Source organism: Culex pipiens, chromosome 1 (assembly GCF_016801865.2).
Source record: "Culex pipiens pallens isolate TS chromosome 1, TS_CPP_V2, whole genome shotgun sequence".
NCBI lineage: Eukaryota > Metazoa > Arthropoda > Insecta > Diptera > Culicidae > Culex > Culex pipiens.
The window spans coordinates 46,208,053-46,229,710 of NC_068937.1; the positions used below are offsets into that span (position 1 = coordinate 46,208,053).

General features: G+C 41.1%; 3 protein-coding genes across 4 annotated transcripts in view; 2 read left to right on the forward strand and 1 right to left on the reverse strand.

Annotated features, from left to right (window-relative positions):
- LOC120417017 (chaoptin) overlaps window positions 1-12,596 on the forward strand; it is a 171,389-nt gene extending 158,793 nt beyond the window's left edge. Inside the window, exons 4-9 of one of the 2 annotated variants that reach the window (XM_039578953.2) lie at window positions 8,804-8,878; window positions 8,942-9,604; window positions 10,659-11,017; window positions 11,076-11,193; window positions 11,244-11,788; window positions 11,881-12,596. In XM_039578953.2, coding sequence (XP_039434887.1) covers window positions 8,804-8,878; window positions 8,942-9,604; window positions 10,659-11,017; window positions 11,076-11,193; window positions 11,244-11,788; window positions 11,881-12,187 — 2,067 coding nt within the window. In that variant the 3' untranslated portion in view covers window positions 12,188-12,596. The remainder of the gene's footprint in view (window positions 1-8,803; window positions 8,879-8,941; window positions 9,605-10,658; window positions 11,018-11,075; window positions 11,194-11,243; window positions 11,789-11,880) is intronic. The other variant, XM_039578955.2, reaches the window with a different exon arrangement.
- On the reverse strand, window positions 5,819-7,007 carry LOC120417018 (probable rRNA-processing protein EBP2 homolog). The gene is made up of 2 exons (XM_039578956.2): window positions 6,819-7,007; window positions 5,819-6,757 (listed from the first exon to the last, which is right to left on the reverse strand). The coding sequence occupies exons 1-2, from the start codon at window positions 6,885-6,887 to the stop codon at window positions 5,861-5,863; spliced, it is 966 nt and encodes a 321-aa protein (XP_039434890.1). The 5' UTR covers window positions 6,888-7,007; the 3' UTR covers window positions 5,819-5,860.
- Window positions 12,597-17,471: 4,875 nt separating the features above from the next.
- On the forward strand, window positions 17,472-18,538 carry LOC120417029 (RING-box protein 1A). Its single transcript, XM_039578973.2, has 4 exons — window positions 17,472-17,630; window positions 17,720-17,824; window positions 17,890-17,917; window positions 18,027-18,538. The coding sequence occupies exons 2-4, from the start codon at window positions 17,744-17,746 to the stop codon at window positions 18,245-18,247; spliced, it is 330 nt and encodes a 109-aa protein (XP_039434907.1). The 5' UTR covers window positions 17,472-17,630; window positions 17,720-17,743; the 3' UTR covers window positions 18,248-18,538.
- The last annotated feature ends 3,120 nt before the right edge of the window (window positions 18,539-21,658 follow it).

The following is a 21,658-nucleotide window of genomic DNA, read 5'->3' on the forward strand; positions in this document are numbered from 1 at the left end:
CAAAAAATGAAAAATTAGCCGATTTCAAATGTTTTGGCGGTAAATGAAAGGTAAGGGTGGCTAATTTTTGATTCCAATCTGTAAAACTAGCTCTGACGAGGGTTCTGTGCACTGCGGCAATCGAAGTATCGGCGGGTTGCTTCCAGTTGCATTTGATTTGAGGAGAAGGTTTTTCAATCCACCAGGGGCTTTTTCGGGGGCAACAGTTTCGGTAATCCGGAACTTCCGATAAATTTCATATTTGCATTGTTATGGCTAGTATGGAGATCGGAAGGAAAGGGGTCAAGAAACAGCTTTACGAACAGCAGAACAAAGGAGAGGGAGCGTTTTCTTGGGGCTTTTCTTCACCCTCTCTGGCTTGCTTTCGCTGCCGCTGCTGCCCATTTGAAATTTTTCTTGACCGATTCCTTCCGAAGTGCATACACCACTTTAAGCATAAAAAACAAACATACACCAATCTTTCAAACCCGTTTTTTAAATGTAACTGAGTACAATAAATCCCTAAAGTGCGCTCTTTTTGGGGGGCGCAAACCGAGGAAGAGCGCAATTCTGGGGAGCGTTATTTCGGGGTTTTAGCGCAAATCGGGGGAGCGTTATTGCGGGGTTTTGGCGTAAAACGGGATTTTTTTTTTAATGTACTTTATTTACAAGTAAACGAAAAATTTATTTAAGGGGTTATCCACAAAACACTGATTTATGGGCCATCCTCAAATCTGGGTATCCAAGAACTCCCGGAAGTCATGGCCTAGATTCAACGTGGGTCTATAAGGGGAATTGGGGGTAAAACCACTGACGAACTGACGTGCCACCAGGAACAAATTTGTCGATCATTTTTGACCGCACACTGTTTCTTTTTCTTTCTACTATTCTCTTCTTCGGCGATTGTCAGAATTTGAGTTTGACGTTTTGTCACATCAGCTGTTCCCTTGCTGTGAAGAATTCTGGAACAACATGTGAAAATGGCGATAATAGTTGGAATGGAAATGTAATGAAAAGTAAAAAAAAGGCCTGATTTAGAAGTTTTACGCAATTTTTTACCTCATTTCACATTAAATAATGCAAGATTTGCAAAATATTCATCGTTCAGTTCCGAATTTGAAAAAGTTTTTTGGCTTCAATATGTTTTCCCCCATTTTCATTTGTTGTTCCTGAAAGTTTCTCAGCAAGTGCAGCTGCGCATCTGTCAAATCGTCTGTTTGACAATCGCTGATCGCTGAGGGTGAGTGAGAAGGAAGATAGGAAAGTGCGGTCAAGTTTGAATTCGGGGTGGCACGTCAGTTCGTCAGTGGTAAAACGGTCAAATTGGCAAACATTGTTGTATTAAAATTTTGCCATTCTGGAGCGTTTGAAAGGTCAAATTTGATGTAACAATGCCTAATTTACTGTAAAAATGAATTACATCGCTTCAAAGTAGCGATATTTACGAAAAATAATTATTTACTAATTAAACCGAATGACGAAATAATCATTTGACCCCAATGCACCCCCGAATCTGTTTTCGCGGTGTTCATTCGCTCGCGCCAACTCGCGATCTCCGGGCAGTGAATTTTTCGCCCAATTTTGTCGCCGGCACTTTTCAATGAGAAAAAAAAACACTCAACTCCCGCTGGTTGGTCACTTTTTCGTTTGACACTTTTTTAGTTTGTACCCCGTTGTTTGGTCAAAGTCAAACTAAAAAGTGACGAACTGTCACTTTTTACACGGCGCTCACACACACTATCAAAACAAATGTTTGGTAGTGTGTGTGAAATCCGTGTAAAAGTTATGTAAAAATAAAAAGTGACCCCGTTCGTTTGACAACAGTTGATGTCAAACCATCGGGGTTGAGTGCATGTTTCCTGAACATGTGCCAAAAGAAGCAGTTGAAAATATAGTCACATCTCCGAGAAATTCGACCTCATAGTCTTGGTCTTGGTTCTTTGATGCTACAATGGGTGTTAGAGGGTTAAGTTTTTGTGGAAATCAAATTTTCCCGGTTTACTAAAATAAAACTGACTTATTGTAGTTTGTATGATTAGGATCAAAGTGCATAATGCATTAGAGCAGCGATTCTCAACGGGGGTACCGGGCCTACTTGATTAACATGGTAGGGGGTACCAGCATATAAGAAGGTTGAGCATCGCTGCATTAGAGCAATTCTCTGAGATTTCGGTCATTCGATATTTTTTGTATTTTTTAATCCGGCTGAAACTTTTTTGGTGCCTTCGGTATGCCCAAAGAAGCCATTTTGCATCATTAGTTTGTCCATATAATTTTCCATACAAATTTGGCAGCTGTCCATACAAAAATGATATGTGAAAAATCAAAAATCTGTATCTTTTGAAGGCATTTTTTGATCGATTTGGTGTCTTCGGCAAAGTTGTAGGTACGGATATGGACTACACTGAAAAAAAATGATACACGGTAAATTTTTTTGGTGATTTTTAATTTAACTTTTTGTCACTAAAACTTGATTTGCAAAAAAACACCACAGACAACAAAATAAATAGTGAAAATACTATTTTATTTTTTTTTATTTTCTGATATGTTTTAGAGGACATCAAATGCCAACTTTTCAGAAATTTCCACGATGGGCAAAAAATCTTTGACCGAGTTGTGATTTTTTTAATCAATTCATTTTTTTTTTCAAAAAATCGAAATATTGGTCGTAAATTTTTTTCAATTTAATTTTTCGATGCAAAATCAAATTTGCAATTAAAAAGTACTTTATTGAAATTTGGATAAAGTGCACCGTTTTCAAGTTATAGCCATTTTTAGGTAACTTTTTTCTAAATAGTCGCAGTTATTCATTTTTTTTAAATTAGTGCCCATGTTTGCCCACTTTTGAAAAAAATGTTATTGAAAAACTGAGAAAATTGTCTATATTTTGCTTTTTTGAACTTTGTTAATACGACGCTTATGGTACGTTCGTTTGATGGCTAGTTCCACACTGAGTGCCGCACTCAGAGCTGTCAAAGTGTTTCTTTGAAGAAACTCGCGCTAGTTCCGCACGAGTTTCGCCGCCATCTTGGAACTGAAACTCTAGTGCCGCACTCGATATTTTTTCAGTTTCATGCGAGTTCCACGCGCACTGACAAATGACGTTCGATTGAATCAAAACTGGCACCAACGAGTGCGGCACTCAGTGCCGCACCGGCTCTTCAAACGAACGTACCATTAGTTGCTGAGATATTGCCATGCAAAGGTTTAAAAACAGGAAAATTGATGTTTTCTAATGGTACGTTCGTTTGAACAGCCGGTGCGGCACTGAGTGCCGCACTCGTCGGTGCCAGTTTTGGTTCAATCGAACGTCATTTGTCAGTGTGCGTGGAACTCGCATGAAACTGAAAAAATATCGAGTGCGGCACTAGAGTTTCAGTTCCAAGATGGCGGCGAAACTCGTGCGGAACTAGCGCGAGTTTCTTCAAAGAAACACTTTGACAGCTCTGAGTGCGGCACTCAGTGCGGAACTAGCCATCAAACGAACGTACCATAAGTCTCACCCAAACAACCCACCATTTTCTAATGTCGATATCTCAGCAACTAATGGTCCGATTCTCAATGTTAAAATATGAACATTCGTGAAATTTTCCGATCTATTCGAAAAAAATACTTTCATTTTAAAAAAAATTAAGACTAACGATTCAAAAGGGTCAAACATCCAATATTAAGCCCTTTTGAAATGTTAGTTTTGATTTAACATTTTTGAAAATATTGTTTTCGAAAAGATCGGATAATTTCACGAATGTTTCATATTTTAACATTGTAAATCGGACTATTAGTTGCTGAGATATCGACATTAGAAAATTGTGGGTTGTTCGGGTGAGAATTAGAAACCTTAAATTTTCCTGTTTTTAAACCTTTGCATGGCAATATCTCAGCAACTAAGGGTCGTATCAACAAAGTTCAAAAAAGCAAAATATAGAGAATTTTCTCAGCACTTAAAAAATATTTTTTTCAAAAGTGGACAAACATGGGCACTAATTTAAAAAAATGAATAACTGCGACTATTTTCAAAAAAATCACCTAAAAATGGATTTAACTTGAAAACGGTGCACTTTATCAAAAATTCACTAAAGTACTTTTTGATTGCAAATTCGATTTTACATCGAAAAACGAAATTGACAAATTTTTGCGACCAAAACTTCGATTTTTTTCAAAAATCAGTATTGATTCAAAAATTAATAACACGGTCAAAGATTTTTTGCCCATTCTGGAAATTTATGAAAAGTTGGCATTTGATGTCCTCTAAAACATATAAAAAATTTAAAAAAATAAAAATAGTGTTTTTTTGCAAATCAAGTTTTAGTGACAAAAAGTTAAATTCAAAATCACCAAAAATGTTTTTACCATGTATCATTTTATTTCAGTGTAGTCCATATCCATAACTACCACTTTGCCGAAGACACCGAATCGATCAAAAAATGCCTTCAAAAGATACAGATTTTTGATTTTTCACATATCATTTTTGTATGGACAGCTGCCAAATTTGTATGGAAAATTATATGGACAAACTAATGATGCAAAATGGCTTCTTTGGGCATACCGAAGGTACCAAAAAAGTTTCAGCCGGATTAAAAAATACAAAAAATATCGAATGACCGAAATCTCAGAGAATTGCTCATATTCGCTCGTAAAACAGCAACCGAAACGTTAAATCCTTAGCCCAATGTTGATTCTTATGGCAAATTTAAGTTACATTCAGAATCTGTGAAAATATTGAGGTAAACTCTTTTAAACTTCCGAGTTCCAGCAAAAAAAATACTGAAAAAAGAAACTTCAAACCGTTGTAAATAACGTCACGGCAGAATGTGTCTGATGCATTAAAATACATGTTAAATTTCCTTGGAAATCAGGAAATCGGTTTACTGAAACAAAATACTGACTCATTGTAGTTTGTATGAAATCGTAAGCAATTCAGGACCAAAGCTCATAATGCAAAACATTCTTCAACCCATCTAGCGTTACCCAAACACGGACTTCAAAATCAAATACCTAGAACATAAACGCAGAACAGAGATTTTAATCGGTTAAGCCGTTCCTGTTATTTAGTTATTGCTACCCTATCTTTTTCTGTTGACACCAAAGAAGTTTAATCCTGTAATCTAATCGCGGTCCGAAATGTTGTTGGTGTCAAAACTTAAATCGACGTGATTATTGTACTTTTACCAAAACCAGAAACTCCTTCCTTGCGCAATGTAAGAATCCTAGAAATATCGGACGCTTTCGTACTATTTCAGTATCCATCGATTCTTCGTTCCATGTTGCCACCATTGCCAGTGATCTTCGGTAAAACTCCCCTCGCGAAGCCAAATCCAATTATTTTCGCATGTTGTGTTTCTTCAATACAGTTTTTTGCGTAGTTGTTTAAATTTAGTCTCAAACTATTACTCTTCAGCATGATTAAACCAAGAGGGTGTTGCTTGATATAGTGATATACAATTGTCGAAATCGATATACCTATCGAATTCCTTTGTTTTTAATTTTTGTTAGCTGAATCGCCCAGAATTTGTTTGAATCTGTAATAAGCAGCTTTTTCCTGATCTTGCCAAGACTTTTCCTCATAGCAGCATTTACCTCCTTTGAGTTCTATCAGTTGATGAACTTCACGAATGAAATGTTACTTAAAATCAATTACTAGTTCAAACAATGTTAAACAATAACTATTTTTTTAAAACCATTTACAACCTCAAGGGTTATAAAGGCTAATACATAACAAACGTAGAACTGCAACAATGTATGAATTAGGTACGACATTTCAAATAGTTTCTGCAACCAAGGACAATTTCTCGTAACAAAAATACAAATCATTATTTTTTTTCATTGCAATATATTTAACCCTTTAAAATTACATTTTATCGTCCCCCCCTCTCCCCGTCACTCACTTTCCCCTGTTCTTACCCTGCGCCCGTCTGCTCTTCCCGAGCCGCTTGTTGGCACCACCACCCGCTCCGCCTTTACCTCCGGGTCCCTTTCGCTTCTTGTTTCCATCGCTCATAAACGACTCCTTGGTATTCCGCTTCGATCCCTTCTTCCTTCCGCCAAATCCAAACTTGGCATCGCGGGCCTTCCTCTTGCCGCTGAGCTGCTTCTTGCCACCGCCCTTCGCTCCAGCCTTCCTCTTGCCACCCGGTTTGCCCTCCTCGTTCTCATCGTCCAAAAAGTCCAGGTTAGACAGCTTGCCCTTGCGGAACTTCTTAATGTCGTTCAACGTCTTGCGGCGCTCCTCGTCACGTTTTTCCTGCGTTTGCCGTTGGATCAGCTTGCCAATGCGGCGCTGTTCTCGCAAATGCCGGGCTCGTTCCGATTTGGCCATTCCCTCCTGCTTGGCGACCAGAACCTTCCGAATGCGCTGCATGTGCTCGTCCGTCTTGGCCATCTCGGCGAAGTAATCGTCCGGTCGCTTCGTCACGATGCCCAAATCGTGGAACCGTCGGATGCCCTCGACGCAGGCGGCCTGCGCTTGCCGGTGGAACAGAATCTCCCGCTTGAAGTCGTTCAGCACCGGATCCGCCTCCGGCGCCACGTACGGAATCTTCTTGTTGCCCTTGAACTGGTTCTCGCGCTTTTGCTCGTGCTTCTCGATCTGAATGGCCAGCTCCGGCGTCAACGGGGCCAAATCGTTAACCAGATCCATCCGCTCAACCCACGGCGCCTTCAAAATCATCGATTCCAGCGCGGCCTTCAACTTGGCCGTATTGTTGACCGGCTCCTGCCGGTCCTTGGCGATCACATTCAAACCCGGCTTCAGCAGCCCTTTTGCCAAGGCCTCTCGGAGCTACAACAAAAAAAATCCAGATTGTTTACCTAAAAATTACTCCTCCCAAAAATCCACCTACCTCATCGTCCTCGTCGTACGAAACGTAGCTCGAGTCGGAGTCCTCACTCCGGGCGTCGAAATCGGTCATTTTCAACACCAAAATGGAACAAAAACTTCTTAAAAATCAAAAACACTACCCGAGGAAAAAAGCATGTGGTCGTTCAGCTCGCGATGGTTGCTCGGCACGTTTTGTTTTCAAAATGCGGTTTCTCGGTTTGGCTGCCTGGCGGAGAGAGAGAGAGAACTGTCATAACAAAAGTGCGCATGACGCACAGCGCTATCGATTTTTTGTGGCAATGGAACTGTTGTAGGGTTTCGTAGTACGGTGGGACAAATGGGGAAGAAAGTGGAATAAATGCTGCCCACAATTTTTTTGAAATTTTTTATTTTTCCCGAGATTTTTCCCGAGTTTTTTGGGAGTCATTTTGAGCAACTTTTGTTCTACGAAAAACTTTACTTCTTTAATGTGTTTCTCGTTTTATTTTTAGTATTTTAATTTCCATTCATCTTGTTAAGTATATGTTTGTGTTAGGTAGTATTTGGCGTTTTCTACCACCTCCTATCATTATGTACAGTCAACCCCCGCGGTGGTTGGTCACTTTTTCATTTGACACTTTTTTAGTTTGTACCCCGTTGGTTGGTCAAAGTCTAACTAAAAAGTGACGAACTGTCACTTTTTACACGGCGCTCACGCACACTATCAAAACAAACGTTTGGTAGTGTGTGTGAACTCCGTGTACAGGAGCGTCAAACTAAAAAGTGACCCGTTCGTTTGACAACAGTTGGTGTCAAACCATCGGGGTTTGAGTGTATACATTTTGCCTTTTTTAATTGTTTCATGTTTTACTGTCACAAATTTGTTTGCTTGTTTTTCACATTTTCTGCCAAAGAAATTGAAAAAATAAATAGCTTATAGAGGCATTGTCTGGGACACTACAAAAATACTGCATACTTTTTTTTACTTGATATATAGGAATAGGAAATGTTAGTAAAAACACAGCCAATGTTAAAAAATGACATTTTTAAAAACATTGGCAAAGTCACATAAAAGAAGTCAAACTTACTACCTGCAAGAGAGGTAGCGAAAGACGCGGAAGAAAATCGCTCCCGAACTTCTCGATGAAAATCGATTAGTTGAAGATTTTTTTGTGAATAACCTTGAATTTTGTTTACACATATTGCCCGTCTACAAAAAATGACAGGTCTTGTTTTGACGTGTGCCGTTATACATCTTCAAGTGAAGTAGTGAAAAAGATGTTCGGCCGAATGATCAAGATGATGATTTTTTTAGAATCCTTTTACCGATCTTTCGTGCGCAAGATAGAGGAGAGCCATGTTCCCTTCCGATTTTTTTCCTTTGATGAGCGTCAAAAGATTTCCATTTGATGATGATTCTTCCATAGCAGCTTCTAATGCTTCACTTAAAAAAATCACAATTAAATGTTAGTTTATCTATGTTTTTAATACCTTTTAATAACATTTATATAAATTTTAGGTTAAGTAAATAAAAAAATTCAAGTTAGATCAAAATGCTTGAGAAAACTTGTAAGAAAATGATTATTTTTTTCATAAAAATAACAATTCATGTTGCCACAAAAAATATAATGAACATTAATTTCCAAAATATCCTAAGAAACTTGTTCTTCTGAAAATGTCTATAAATTTTAAGATATTTTAAATTATGTTTGAATAACACTTAAAACTTGTAACCTAGAAACAATTGTGAACAGCTAATTGTCAATTGCTTATTATCAAAAATGTAAAAAAAATCCGATATTGCAGTCGGTCTCCGATTCGAACTCATTTACAATGAGAAAAAATAACACTTTTGAATGATCCTATTTAGCAATGTTTTCATAATAATAGTTAACAAACTTTTGAATTTTTTGTTTGTTTTAATTTTGTCTAAAATTTTATTTTGGGAAAGTTTGAAAGTTTTTCTTATAAAAATTAAGCCACAAATATCGTTTTTTTTTATTTTTCTTTTGCTTTTTATATCAACAGAACCTTCCCGAGTTGGAGAAACTGGATTTGGCGTACAACCAACTGCCCACTTTCGACTTTGATTATTTTGACCAGGTAAGCAAGCACCACGTGCGCCACAAATCCAATTGCGTAATAACTACAATCGCCACATTCCAGGTCGGTTCGCTAACCTCGCTGGAAGTCGACGTCAGCCATAACCAGATTAAATCGCTGGGCGAACCTCCCGTCCGGCCGGACGCCAACGAGTCGTCCCCGATGTCGCTCCATGCCAGCGGAAATGGGCGTGACCACGTGTTTTCACACACCAACATTAAATCGTTGGACCTGTCGGCGAACAACATAACCAAGATCGTTGGCGGGTACTTCAGGCCGGTGGAACTTTCGCTGATGAAACTGTCGCTGGCGGGAAATCGGTTGGCGAATATTAGCCGGGAGGTGTTTGGAAATATGCCCCACTTGCAGTGGTTGGACTTGGAGAAAAATGCGATTAGCGAGGTTGATTTTGACAGTTTTAAGTTGACGCGAAAGCTGCAGGTACTGAAGCTGTCGAATAACCTCATTTCGGATATTCCGACGGAGTTGTTCCGGAATGTGAAGGGACTACGCGTGCTGGAAATGGCGCACAACAATTTGAAGTACCTTCCGGACAGTTTGATCGTGGAGGAAGGGTTGGAGCGGTTGGATCTGTCCCACAATCAGTTTACCAAGATTCCGGTTACCTCGCTGTCCAATTTGGCCGCGTTGGCGCTGTGCGAGCTGGATTTGAGCCACAATCACATCGGAGCGATCCACAGCATCGATTTGTCGAACAAGTTTAGGGTAAGTTGTAGATTGAGTTCTAGATGACTCCTTGAGACACGACGTTCCGGACGCAGCACCATTGCTGCAGATTATTAACCTCCCAACCACCCGCTGACCTCATGTCCACTTCCATCGTGTCCTGTTCCGGATTCCGCCAACCGGTTCCAGCACAATTCAATCACATTCACACTTCCGCGTCAAACGTTCACTCTCAACAGTTGACGGTAACATTTCAAAAGGCATCATGTACATTTTGACACTTTCTGGGTTATTGCATATTCTTAAAGTACTCCTAATAAGCTACCTCTCCACCAAAAATGAGCAAAAGTTACTTCAGTAAAGTCTGTTTAATCATGATTTTAAATAAAGTAACATAAACAAAATCTCTGCCATCAGCAGTCCCTGTTTATATAGCCCTGTCAACCTGTCAAACAAAAGACTACATAAACCTCGTGACGAAAAAAAAGCAACATGAACAAAGCGCCATGTACATTCGGCGAAGAAAAACGAATCATAACAAAGCGTCCCCCTCAATGACAGCAGGGTGATATAGACGTTGGTGATTTCAAAAGAAGTTATGTTTGTTTTTCTCAAATAAAATTACGGAAATAATGTTTTATTGAATTTGGATGATCAAATATCAATAAAAGCAACGTTTTTCATCGTTTGTTGTCATAAGAACATCTTATTTTGCTTTTATATTAAAATGGGAATTGAAAATGGATGCTCAACATTCAAATGCGTTTTTCTCAAAACGCATGGTTTGTACATGATGCTTTTTGAAATGTTGGCGTCGAACTGTCCACAGCGTAAACATAAACACGCGCCTCTTTTTATTCGCTGTCAAAACCAAGTACACGCTTCAGTAAGGAATAGTCTGTTTTGGGTTATTATTACCCGGTCAATATATTTACATTGTTTACATTATTTTGAACGACGAAGACCCTACAGGTCACAGAAATTTGCAACAAAAGTATCAATTTTGGCCAGGCCTACCCCGTAGGGTTTACCGCAGACATAATTCGTTGAAACTGGTTTTGTTTGAGAAAATTAACAAAACTTCTTCTTTCAGTCCCTCTCAGTGCTCGACCTATCTCACAATCGCCTGGTACGTCTCGAAGACGCCGCATTCGCCACTCTTCCGCGCCTCTCGTTGCTGGATCTGTCCCACAACGACGAGCTGGAAGTCATGGGTAAAGCCTTCATCGGACTGGAAAACAGCCTAATTGAACTTCGCCTGGCCAACGTTTCGCTCAGCACCGTCCCGGAACTCTCGAACCCATCGCTTCGCGTGCTCAAGATTTCACACAACGATCTTCCGTCGATCCCACCGGAACTGGCCGCCAACATGTCCTCGCTGCGCGAGCTGGACTTATCCGAGAACGATTTGACTCACGTGCCGCTTATTACGCACTCGTTGCCGAACTTGAAGTATGACTATTTTTGGTTTTGAGGTTATGTTAATATTATCACATTTTTTTACATCCAGGTCTCTTTCACTGTCCGGAAACCCGATCTCGACGATGACCAATACGAGTCTGCTTGGCGCTGCCGATACCCTGGAGCACCTGGATATTGCAAATATCAACCTGAACGGAATTGAGGTAGTAGTGCCGCTTAGCGCACTTCCGGTCGTTAACAATCTCTTCCTATTCAGAATGGCATCCTGAACAAACTGCATTTCCTGCGAACGCTGCGTATCTCGACGTATCCGAACGTTCAACACTTCAACATCCCAAAGATCCTGGAAAATGCCGACAACCTGCGAGAACTTTGGATCGAAGCGCCGAAGCCACCATCGCAGGAACGATCCGACAATGGGTCAAAGACTCCGAAACCCGTTTCCGTTCCGTCCAGCGATTTGCGTCGTGAAATGGAAGGTATGCTGCCCCGCAAGCTTAAAAGCCTTACCTTTGGGGGTTCCGGTTTCAACAAGCTGGCCGATAACGTCCTCAAGGGACTGCAGTCGTCCAGCGTGCAGGTTTCGTTCCACAACACCTCGCTCGCCAACTTCCCCAGCAACTTTTTCAAAAACATCGGCAAAACCGTGCGGAACATCTCGCTGGACCTGGAGTACAACAACCAGCTGCTCAAGTCGGTACCCAATCCGAACTCGGCCCACTATCTGCACCTGCCGGAGCACGTGTTTTTGACGGATCTGAAGATTTCCGGCAACTCGCTGGCTTGCGATTGTGAAATTGGGTAAGTTTTACGATTCGAAACAGTGTTCAAATTGCCATGAACGCGATGAACAAAATGGCGTCCAAAACTTGTATTTTCCCTTTCCATTCCAGCTGGGTCGAGTTCTGGCAGCGAAAGCGACGCCAGTACATGTGCCCCGCTGAGCCGTGGGTCGAGAACGGCAGCTTCAACAGCTACTTCAAGCAGCACGCGTCCGCGCTGCTGTCCCACGCCAACACCGAAGACTGCGAGGACTCGGCGGACAACCTGCGTGAGACGAGCTGCGCGAACAAGCGCGACGAGAACCTGCTGGACGTGCTGAAGCGGGACCTCGAGTGCGGTTGGGGCAGTGCCGCTCCCCGGCTCGGTGTCGTGCCGGCGATCGCGTTCGTGTCCGTCTTCGTGGTGCTTCTGATCTGACTTATCCGGTACCTGTTCCGAATGTACAGCGAGTTCTACGACTACCTCGAGCAGCTGTACAGCGATCGGGGCGTGGCGAACGGGGTGGCGGCGGCTACCACTTATGTGGACGACACGTGTGATTTCGGCAGCGAGTTTGACGAGATCGAGCTGGATGAGCTGTGAGATGGTGGATGATTTTTGTTTGTTTGCTTGTGAGTCTTTTGTTTTGAAGCCTGTGTTTGTTTTATCTGCGTGTTTGTCTCTCATTTTGCATTTATTGTTGAGCTTTAACTTAAGACTACATTAATTGTTCAGTTTGATTAGGGTTATGACTTTGGTAAGGATATTTTCGAACGAGCTGTTTCAACATTTTTTGTGAATTCAATGTGCCAAACTGTTTTTAGAAATAAATTACCGAAAAAAAGCATTGTGTTGTGTTGTGTGTTGATGACTTCCTATATATTTTTAACAGAGCGGATTCACTTATTCGAATGAAACTGCATTCGAATTTGCTAATCCTATTTTGTTACTACGAAAGACTAACAGCTATAGCGACGACGCTATAGCTTGCTTTTTTAATTCGAATGAGGAACAATTTTACACTAAAAATTAAAATTCGAAGCCTAAAAATTTTTAGAAATTACAAGTCGAAGTTAAATCAGAAATATAGTAATTCAAAAATTCAAATTTACGAAAACCTCGAAATTTTAATATTCTAAAACACTTTTTTTCAAAAATTATGAATTTGGGAATTCAATAATTTCCGGATAAAAAAATCTAAAATAAAAAAAAATTAAAAAATAATTTAAAAAATCAAGAATTTAAGAATGAAGAATTTAAGAATTTTAGAATTTAAGATTTTAAGAATTTAAGAATTCGACGCCACCATATCAAAAAGCATCATGTACAAACCATGCGTTTTGAGAAAAACGCATTTGAATGGTGAGTATCATTTTTCAATTCCCATTTTATATAAAATCAAAATAAGATGTTCTAATGATAACAAACGATGAAAAACGTTGCTTTTATTGATACTTGATCATCCAAATTCAATAAAACATTATTTCCGTAATTTTATTTCAGAAAAACAAACATAACTTCTTTTGAAATCACCAACGTCTAATCACCCTGCTGTCATTGAGGGCGACGCTTTGTTATGATTCGTTTTTCTTCGCCGAATGTACATGGCGCTTTATTCATGATGCTTTTTTTTTTCATCACGAGGTTCATGTAGTCTTTTGTTTGACAGGTTGACAGGGCTATATAAACAGGGACTGCTGATGGCAGAGAATTGTTTATGTTACTTTATTTAAAATCATTATTAAATAGACCTTACTGAAGTAACTTTTGCTCATTTTTGGTAGAGAGGTAGCTTATTAGGAGTACTTTCAGAATATGCAATAACCCAGAAAGTGCCAAAATTTACATGATACCTTTTGAAATGTTTCCGTCGAATTTAAGAATTTAAGAATTTAAGAATTTAAGCATTTAAGCATTTAAGAATTTAAGAATTTAAGATTTTAGGAATTTAAGAATTTAAGAATTTAGGAATTTAAGAATTCAAGAATTTAAGAATTTAAGAATTTAAGAATTTAAGAATTTAAGAATTTAAGAATTTAAGAATTTAAGAATTTAAGAATTTAAGAATTTAAGAATTTAAGAATTTAAGAATTTAAGAATTTAAGAATTTAAGAATTTAAGAATTTAAGAATTTAAGAATTTAAGAATTTAAGAATTTAAGAATTTAAGAATTTATGAATTTAAGAATTTAAGAATTTAAGAATTTAAGAATTTAAGAATTTAAGAATTTAAGAATTTAAGAATTTAAGAATGAGTCAGATTTGCGATTCCTTTCCGTAGGGTCGTAGAATTTTCGCGTCCGCCGTCGGTGTGTTTTTCGTTTTTTTGGCGTGCGTGTGTGCGTGTGAAGGTGCGGCTGGCTTTGGCTGTCTCGATGACAGTTGAGCCAGTCAGATTTGCGATTCCTTTCCGTAGGGTCGTAGAATTTTCGCGTCCGCCGTCGGTGTGTTTTTCGTTTTTTTGGCGTGCGTGTGTGCGTGTGAAGGTGCGGCTGGCTTTGGCTGTCCCGATGACAGTTGAGCCAGTCAGATTTGCGATTCCTTTCCGTAGGGTCGTAGAATTTTCGCGTCCCCCGTCGGTGTGTTTTTCGTTTTTTTGGCGTGCGTGTGTGCGTGTGAAGGTGCGGCTGGCTTTGGCTGTCCCGATGACAGTTGAGCCAGTCAGATTTGCGATTCCTTTCCGTAGGGTCGTAGAATTTTCGCGTCCGCCGTCGGTGTGTTTTTCGTTTTTTTTGGCGTGCGTGTGTGCGTGTGAAGGTGCGGCTGGCTTTGGCTGTCTCGATGACAGTTGAGCCAGTCAGATTTGCGATTCCTTTCCGTAGGGTCGTAGAATTTTCGCGTCCGCCGTCGGTGTGTTTTTCGTTTTTTTGGCGTGCGTGTGTGCGTGTGAAGGTGCAGCTGGCTTTGGCTGTCCCGATGACAGTTGAGCCAGTCAGATTTGCGATTCCTTTCCGTAGGGTCGTAGAATTTTCGCGTCCCCCGTCGGTGTGTTTTTCGTTTTTTTGGCGTGCGTGTGTGCGTGTGAAGGTGCGGCTGGCTTTGGCTGTCCCGATGACAGTTGAGCCAGTCAGATTTGCGATTCCTTTCCGTAGGGTCGTAGAATTTTCGCGTCCGCCATCGGTGTGTTTTTCGTTTTTCTCGCGTGCGTGTGTGCGTGTGAAGGTGCGGCTGGCTTTGGCTGTCCCGATGACAGCTAGCCAGTTTGATTTGACCCTATCAACACCCTATCATACCATTTCAGCTCGATACACATCGAAACTCGTCGTTCGCACCGTTAATCAGTACCTCACTAAACATCAATCATTTAAAACTCGTAAAATCATCTCAAGTTAAAAGTTTCATTGTTTAATCCTTCATTCTTTAATTACAAATGATTTTGGTTCTATCTTTCCACAGCCGGCTGTCTAAGACTAGACCATTTCATTTAAAATTTAACAACCGATAAACGGGAAATGTCTCATCCGCAGCATCCGATTGTTTGCCTTGAGAATAATATATAACCAATTAGCAAGATTTGCATTAAAGGAAATTCAAATATCAGGATTCGAAATAGTGAAATATGATGTTTTGGAAAGATTTTCGAGTCCGTGGTTTTGGAGCCATTGCACTGAAGGCTGTCAAAAGAAACAAATTTCTGAATTACGTCTAGGCGTCTAATTTTGCCGGGTTTTCATTTAAGCGATATACGCACATCGGAAGGAACCGTTCGAAAAATTTCAATGGCAGCAGCGGCAGCGAAAGCAAGCCAGAGAGGGTGAAGAAAAGCCCCAAGAAAACGCTGCCTCTCCTTTGTTCTGCTGTTCGTAAAGCTGTTTCTTGACCCCTTTCCTTCCGATCTCCATACTAGCCTTTACCCCGGAAACGGGAAAATGATTTTGAAAATAAAGGGATTTCCCGAGAACCCGGGAAATTTCTAAAAAGTTATACACACTCAAAATTGGGATTTTCAAGTTTATTTTTCACATTTTTGAAGTCAAAAGTATCAAAAAAGCTGGGTCCTGTCTCGGTGGAGTCGCTGGTAGGCAGTTGGACTAACAATCCAAAGGTCGTCAGTTCGAATCCCGGGGTGGATGGAAGCTAAGGTGTAAAAAGAGGTTTGCAATTGCCTCAACAATCAAGCCTTCGAACACCTAGTTTCGAGTAGGAATCTCGCAATCGAGAACGCCAAGGCAATGCTGTAGAGCGAATAATTTGATTTGATTTTTTCATAGACTTTTATGAAAATTTTGGCAGTAGCATTGCCATTTAAATTTCCAGTTTCTTGATTTTCTTCGGATCTGTGGCTCCAAAGTTTAAAACATCTGGATTTTTTTTAAAAGGTCCAATAAACCAAATTTCCAGTTTTTGCTTTTTGAGTATTAAAAATCACCCAAAAAGCAAAAACTGACAATTTGGTGGACCTTTTCAAAAAAAAAAAAACTCGAACTATTTTGTATGCAGTAAAAGTTTTTTACTTTTAATATAAGAAGAAACTTTTTATGGCAATAATAAAAAACATATAACATAACAGTGACGATTTTCAAAAATGTGATAATTGTGAAAAGTTTTTGATTTTTTTTGTATTTAACGCTTCTGCTTATGGTTGGTCAACTCCCGCGTCCAAACTGTACCGATTCTAACGGTACGCCACCGGTCACGTCCGAAGAACCGGATGGACGTTTCGTTGGGCAGCAACATCGCTGTCTTATTTTCTTACCAACTCCAGTCGTGAAATAGCTGCAGGTCCTGCAGGAAGTCGGCCATGTCGTTTTCGAAAACTAACTTTCCCCTTACCCCCCGTCCTCGTCCTGCACCGGCACCACCAACCTGTTTTTGCTCACAAAAGTTTCCACGTCCGACTCCTGGCTGTGGCCACGTTTGGATTTGATTCGCGTCGTGGACAACTCCCTCACCATTTAAAACTTTTAAATCAGTTGGTAGTGAGATTTTCAAAAACTTAAGCATTAACAGTTTTCATTTTTAAAACAAGAAAAAAAAACGTTTAATGTAGCGAATTTTAACCACTTTTTAATTCAAAAGTAAGTTACTTTTGTCATTACAGTAATATTTTTTGTGTGTAGTAAAGGCAGGCCCGTAGCCCGTAGAAGATATATGGGAGAGAGGGAAGAAGAAGAAAAGAAGAAGTAAATTTCTTCTTCAAGCACCCCCCCCCCTCCCCCCCCCCCGAACCAAAATTCTGGCTACACTCCTGAGTAAAGGTGAGCTCTGAATAAAGATGGTGTCGAACTGACCCCGTTCATTTGACAACATTTCTGGAGCAACAGCCTTATCCTTAAGAGGTTTTGGCACAGAGAACAGATGTACACCACTGAACAAAAAGCATCGAAAAACGTGTGTGAAAATTCAAACCAAGATACGTTGAAAAGAGCTAGGGTGTGCAGCATCCGCCTAGATAGCGCCACTTCATAAATCATGATGACCTATATATTGAACTTTATTTTCTCTCTGAAATTGGAATCAACATCTAAATCGGTGGAAAAACCGGAAAATAGAAAAGATTGCCACCATCAGCGCTATCCAGAGAATGTACGGTCAGATTCCCCAATTTTGAAGGAATCATGCATTAAATAGTTTTGCTGCGTATTTGAAACTAATTATCTCAGAAACTAGTTATTTACAATAAGCGTGTATGAAATCCAATATTTTAGTCATATTGCACACCCCCCGTCAATTACAGAGCTGTGCGCTATTCTTTTCCCCCAGCCGTTGTAAGGTTCCCTCCCTGCGGCTGAACTCGTCACTTTTTGACATTCCGCGCGTTTCTCCCCATCTTCTTTGCTTCTGCTGCGTCAAAGTTCGTCGTTCGCACCCGCAGCAGCTTCGCAAAACAAAAGAAGTTCGACTCCCGGAAAAGAATCCATTCGTCATCGTCGGATAAATACGTAAGTTTTTGGCAATTTTCCCAGCTTTAAATCGGCGCAAAACGCATTGTTTTCATTGCACTCAAACCGTAACGATGTACTCCCGGCAGGATCTCCTACTTCGGCAGCCCAAAATGGACGTGGACGAGGAAGAGTTCGAGCAGCCCACTTCCAGCAGCAGCCGCGGCGAGCGGAAGCGGTTCGAGGTGAAAAAGGTAAAATGTTTGGTGTTTTCGACCGGTTCCGGATGTTTTCGCTAATGTTTGTCTTGCCTTTGCAGTGGAACGCCGTCGCACTTTGGGCCTGGGGTAAGTTTCGAAGAGGTCTAACCTCGAAATTTGCGCTTCCGGGTTCGGGATCCGGGGACGATTCAAAATGGCCAACCATTAACTAATATTCTCGATTGTTTTGTTGCAGACATTGTGGTGGACAACTGCGCCATCTGCCGGAACCACATCATGGACCTGTGCATCGAGTGCCAGGCGAACCAGGCATCGGCCACCTCGGAGGAGTGCACCGTGGCCTGGGGCGTCTGCAACCACGCATTCCACTTCCACTGCATCTCGCGGTGGCTCAAGACCCGGCAGGTGTGCCCGCTGGACAACAGGGAGTGGGAGTTCCAGAAGTACGGACATTAAGCTGAGGCGCCCCCGGAATCTGTGTACTAAGTTATGGATCTTATCGGAAAACATCTTAAATTGGCAGAGCTGGGGAAAATTACATTCAAAAATTTAGCTGAAATAACTATTTGAACCGGGTTGATACGTCTTCTTTCGAAGAATTGCTAAAGTGGCTTTTTTTGGATGCAATTTTCTCTAGCATTGCTCAAGCTTGGCTTTGTAAAAGAAACAAATTTTCAAATGAAAACGATATGAACGAAAGGGAGATTCAAAATAAAATAGCTAGCCTTAAACAGCTATAAAAGTAAACAGCGTTACAATATATTCAATGTCGTGACGAAAGAAAATTTTCAAAACCTCAAATACGTCGTTTTTCTTGAGCACATAGGACATTTTGATAAATTATTTCTGAATTAAAAGTAAAAATTCTGAAAGGTCGGTGTTTGTCTTTGCCTTAAAAATCTCAAGTAAAGGTTCGTGTCTTAACTTAAACTTTCTTGCAAGAATGTAGCTATTGTCAAGAATCGCCTGAAGTTATACTATTTCCGCGTCGCTTCTCAATCTGCTAAGAAAGCTTTTCCTGTAAAGCGCAAATGTCTTGAAAAAGCTTTCTCTGTTTGCAAAGTGCGTTTAGCCTGCTGGTGGTGGTGGGTGTCTCTACTGAAAAAGCTTGCAATGGCGGCAAATTGCATATTTTCAGGCGTTTTGTTAAGTATCTTTTCCTGGTAAATAAGTGTAAAATAGGAAATCTGAAAGAAAAACTAACTTAATCCATCAACGTGGTTAGTGCCTTCCTGACTGCTTACCAAATATGGGCCACACGAAAGATCCGGAAATAATTTTCATATAGATTTTATGTTTTTTTGTTTGTTTGTGCACAGAAAGCAAGATTTTAGTTATGGAATCAACTAAGGCAGTGTTTCTCAACCGGTGAGGAATTCCCCCTGGGGGGGAATTTGGTCATTCTTGGGGGGGAATGAGGATGCTATAGAAATTCTTTGTTTTGAACGTTTTTGTTAAAAACTAAAAAAAATCTAGGGCACTTTTATAAAAGTTTAATGCTTATAATTATTTTTTTATTTTTTTGTGACATATGAGAATTTCCTTGCCATTTTTTTCGGTTTTATTTTTGAAAATGTGAAATATAACGGTAAAAAAACTGAAGTGTTCTTGAATATTTTCTGTTCTAGTTGACCTCCGTGTACGCACGAGAGCAAGCAGCAGTCAAGTGCTCAGTGCTCCATCGTTTTTTCGATTTTTTTTCGCCGTAGTTTACCGTGATTAGCCGCGAGTTTGCTCCACCAGCATGCCAAGGGCCGGCCGTGGCCGTGGCAGTTCGAGTGCGGCCTCGAAAAACCCGCGAAGTTCGTCTACCGGCCGTGTGCAAAAAGGTAAACAAACCAACGCCGTGTCGACCGCCATCGCGCAGGGGAGAGTGAGCGCAGAAGGAATCGACAAAAAGTTACTACATCCCGGATATGTTCCAAGATCACCAGTGCGAACCCGTTCAGGTACTTCCGGTGCCACGACCAGTGGCACATCGACATCCGCCAACATTCCCATCAGGAACGAGTTCCAGATGCTGAGTGACGACGAAGAAAACAACAACAACAACACCGACGGTAGCAGCACTACCGACGACGACGACGATGATGGTCGTGCACGGAAAAAAGTGCCGACGTCAAAAAAGAACAATTCTCCAACGGAACGAAGACCACCTCCAATTTTTGTTTTGGACACGTTGGCGGACGATGTTGACGAGTTGCTGGAAGGCCTCGGATATTGTCTGAAAATCGGTAAGTCGGCAGTGCAAGTGATCACACTGAACAGAAAAGATTTCGACCTGGTGCTTGAAGAACTGAAGCGTAGCAACTTCAACTTCTACACATACGACCCAGAGAAGCCCCCTGTTAAGGTCGTCTTGCAGGGTTACCAAGACCGTCCGATCGCCGACCTGAAGCGACACCTCTCGAACGCCGGAATAAAGCCACGGGAGATAAAAGTGCTCTCGCGAAAGACAACAGTCACAGGTACACACACCCTGTACCTGTTGTACTTCGACCGCGGCACCGTCAAGATCCAAGACCTGCGGCGGACTAAGACGTTGGACGGTTTTTGGGTAAACTGGCGGTTTTACACCAAGAACCCGACGGACGTAGCGCAATGCCACCGTTGCCAGAAATTCGGCCACGGCTCGCGGAACTGCAACCTCCGGCCCCGCTGCGTGAAGTGCGGTGAGTCACACCTCTCGGAGGCGTGCGCACTGCCACGAAAGGCGGACTTGGGGGAAAACGCGGAACAAACTAAGCCGCGCGTAAAGTGCGCGAACTGTGACGGCAACCATACCGGTAATTACCGCGGATGCGTCGCGCGCAAGGCCTACCTCGAGGAGCAGGAAAAGAGGAAGAAGAAAGCAGCAGCGTCCCACTCTCCTCAGCGAAGTACGAGCGCAGCCGTTCCTGCAGTTGGGCAGCGTACGGTTCCAGCGGACAACCCAGCGATCCCTCCTGGATGGGGGCGTTCGTTTGCCAGCGTGGTCGCTGCCGGTAGCGGCGATGCGGCCCAGCAAGGAGTCACCGGGGAAGATCTCTTTACCCTGCCGGAGTTCTTTGCTCTCGCGGGGGAGATGATGACGCGGTTTCGGAGCTGCCGTAACAAGGCGGAGCAATTTCTGGCCCTCGGGGAGCTGATGATCAAGCACATCTATAATTGATTATTTTTGTCTGTGATCTAGTTTTAAGCTTTCTCTCTATCTATCCTTTTCCCATTGCACTTTCTGTAAGTTTTTTGAAAACTTTTTCTTACTCTTGTCTATTCCATAGTTATAAGTAATAATTTTTCGATTGAATTACGATGTAAAACACAGCTGAAAGGAACACCAAAACTCTGTTGCGTACCTAAATGAACTCATTGTATCTTGATTATTCACAAATAAAACCGAATTGAAAATTGAATTCTGTTCTAGTTTTCAAAAATTAGCTGTAGTAAATGTCTGCGATACAGAATTCATTGCCATGATTTCAAACATGAGCAGTGCATTTGTTAATAATTTCCTCGAGTTCTGTTTTTTCTGTTTAAATTTTTCTTTAGACATTTGCATTCCATTGACCATGAGCAGGTTCAGCAGGGTCAACCAAACCACAATGAGCAGGTTATTTAAAAATGTATTAAAACAAATCGCTGAGAATTTGTTCTTTTATTGCAAGAGTAAAAACATATTTTGTAATGCAAAATTAAAGCCAAAATTATGATTTTTGTAAATTGAAGGGGAGAGTGAAGGTCTTGAAAATAATCCAAGGGGGGAATCGGTCGGAAAAGGTTGAGAACCGCTGAACTAAGGTCAATCAAATATTGACAGAGTTGATATATCTACAATCTTTTGAACTCGTTTGCAAGGATTCGATTACCTAACCAACGATAGGTCGGATG

Excerpts from the sequence above, each read along its gene's own strand:
- LOC120417029 (XM_039578973.2), top strand. The coding sequence starts at position 17,744 with ATGGACGTGGACGAGGAAGAGTTCGAGCAGCCCACTTCCAGCAGCAGC. Across the intron at positions 17,825-17,889 it reads AGCGGTTCGAGGTGAAAAAG|TGGAACGCCGTCGCACTTTG; the intron begins GTAAAATGTTTG and ends TTGCCTTTGCAG. Across the intron at positions 17,918-18,026 it reads CGTCGCACTTTGGGCCTGGG|ACATTGTGGTGGACAACTGC; the intron begins GTAAGTTTCGAA and ends GTTTTGTTGCAG.
- LOC120417018 (XM_039578956.2), bottom strand. The coding sequence starts at position 6,887 with ATGACCGATTTCGACGCCCGGAGTGAGGACTCCGACTCGAGCTACGTT. Across the intron at positions 6,758-6,818 it reads CGTACGACGAGGACGATGAG|CTCCGAGAGGCCTTGGCAAA; the intron begins GTAGGTGGATTT and ends TTTTTGTTGTAG.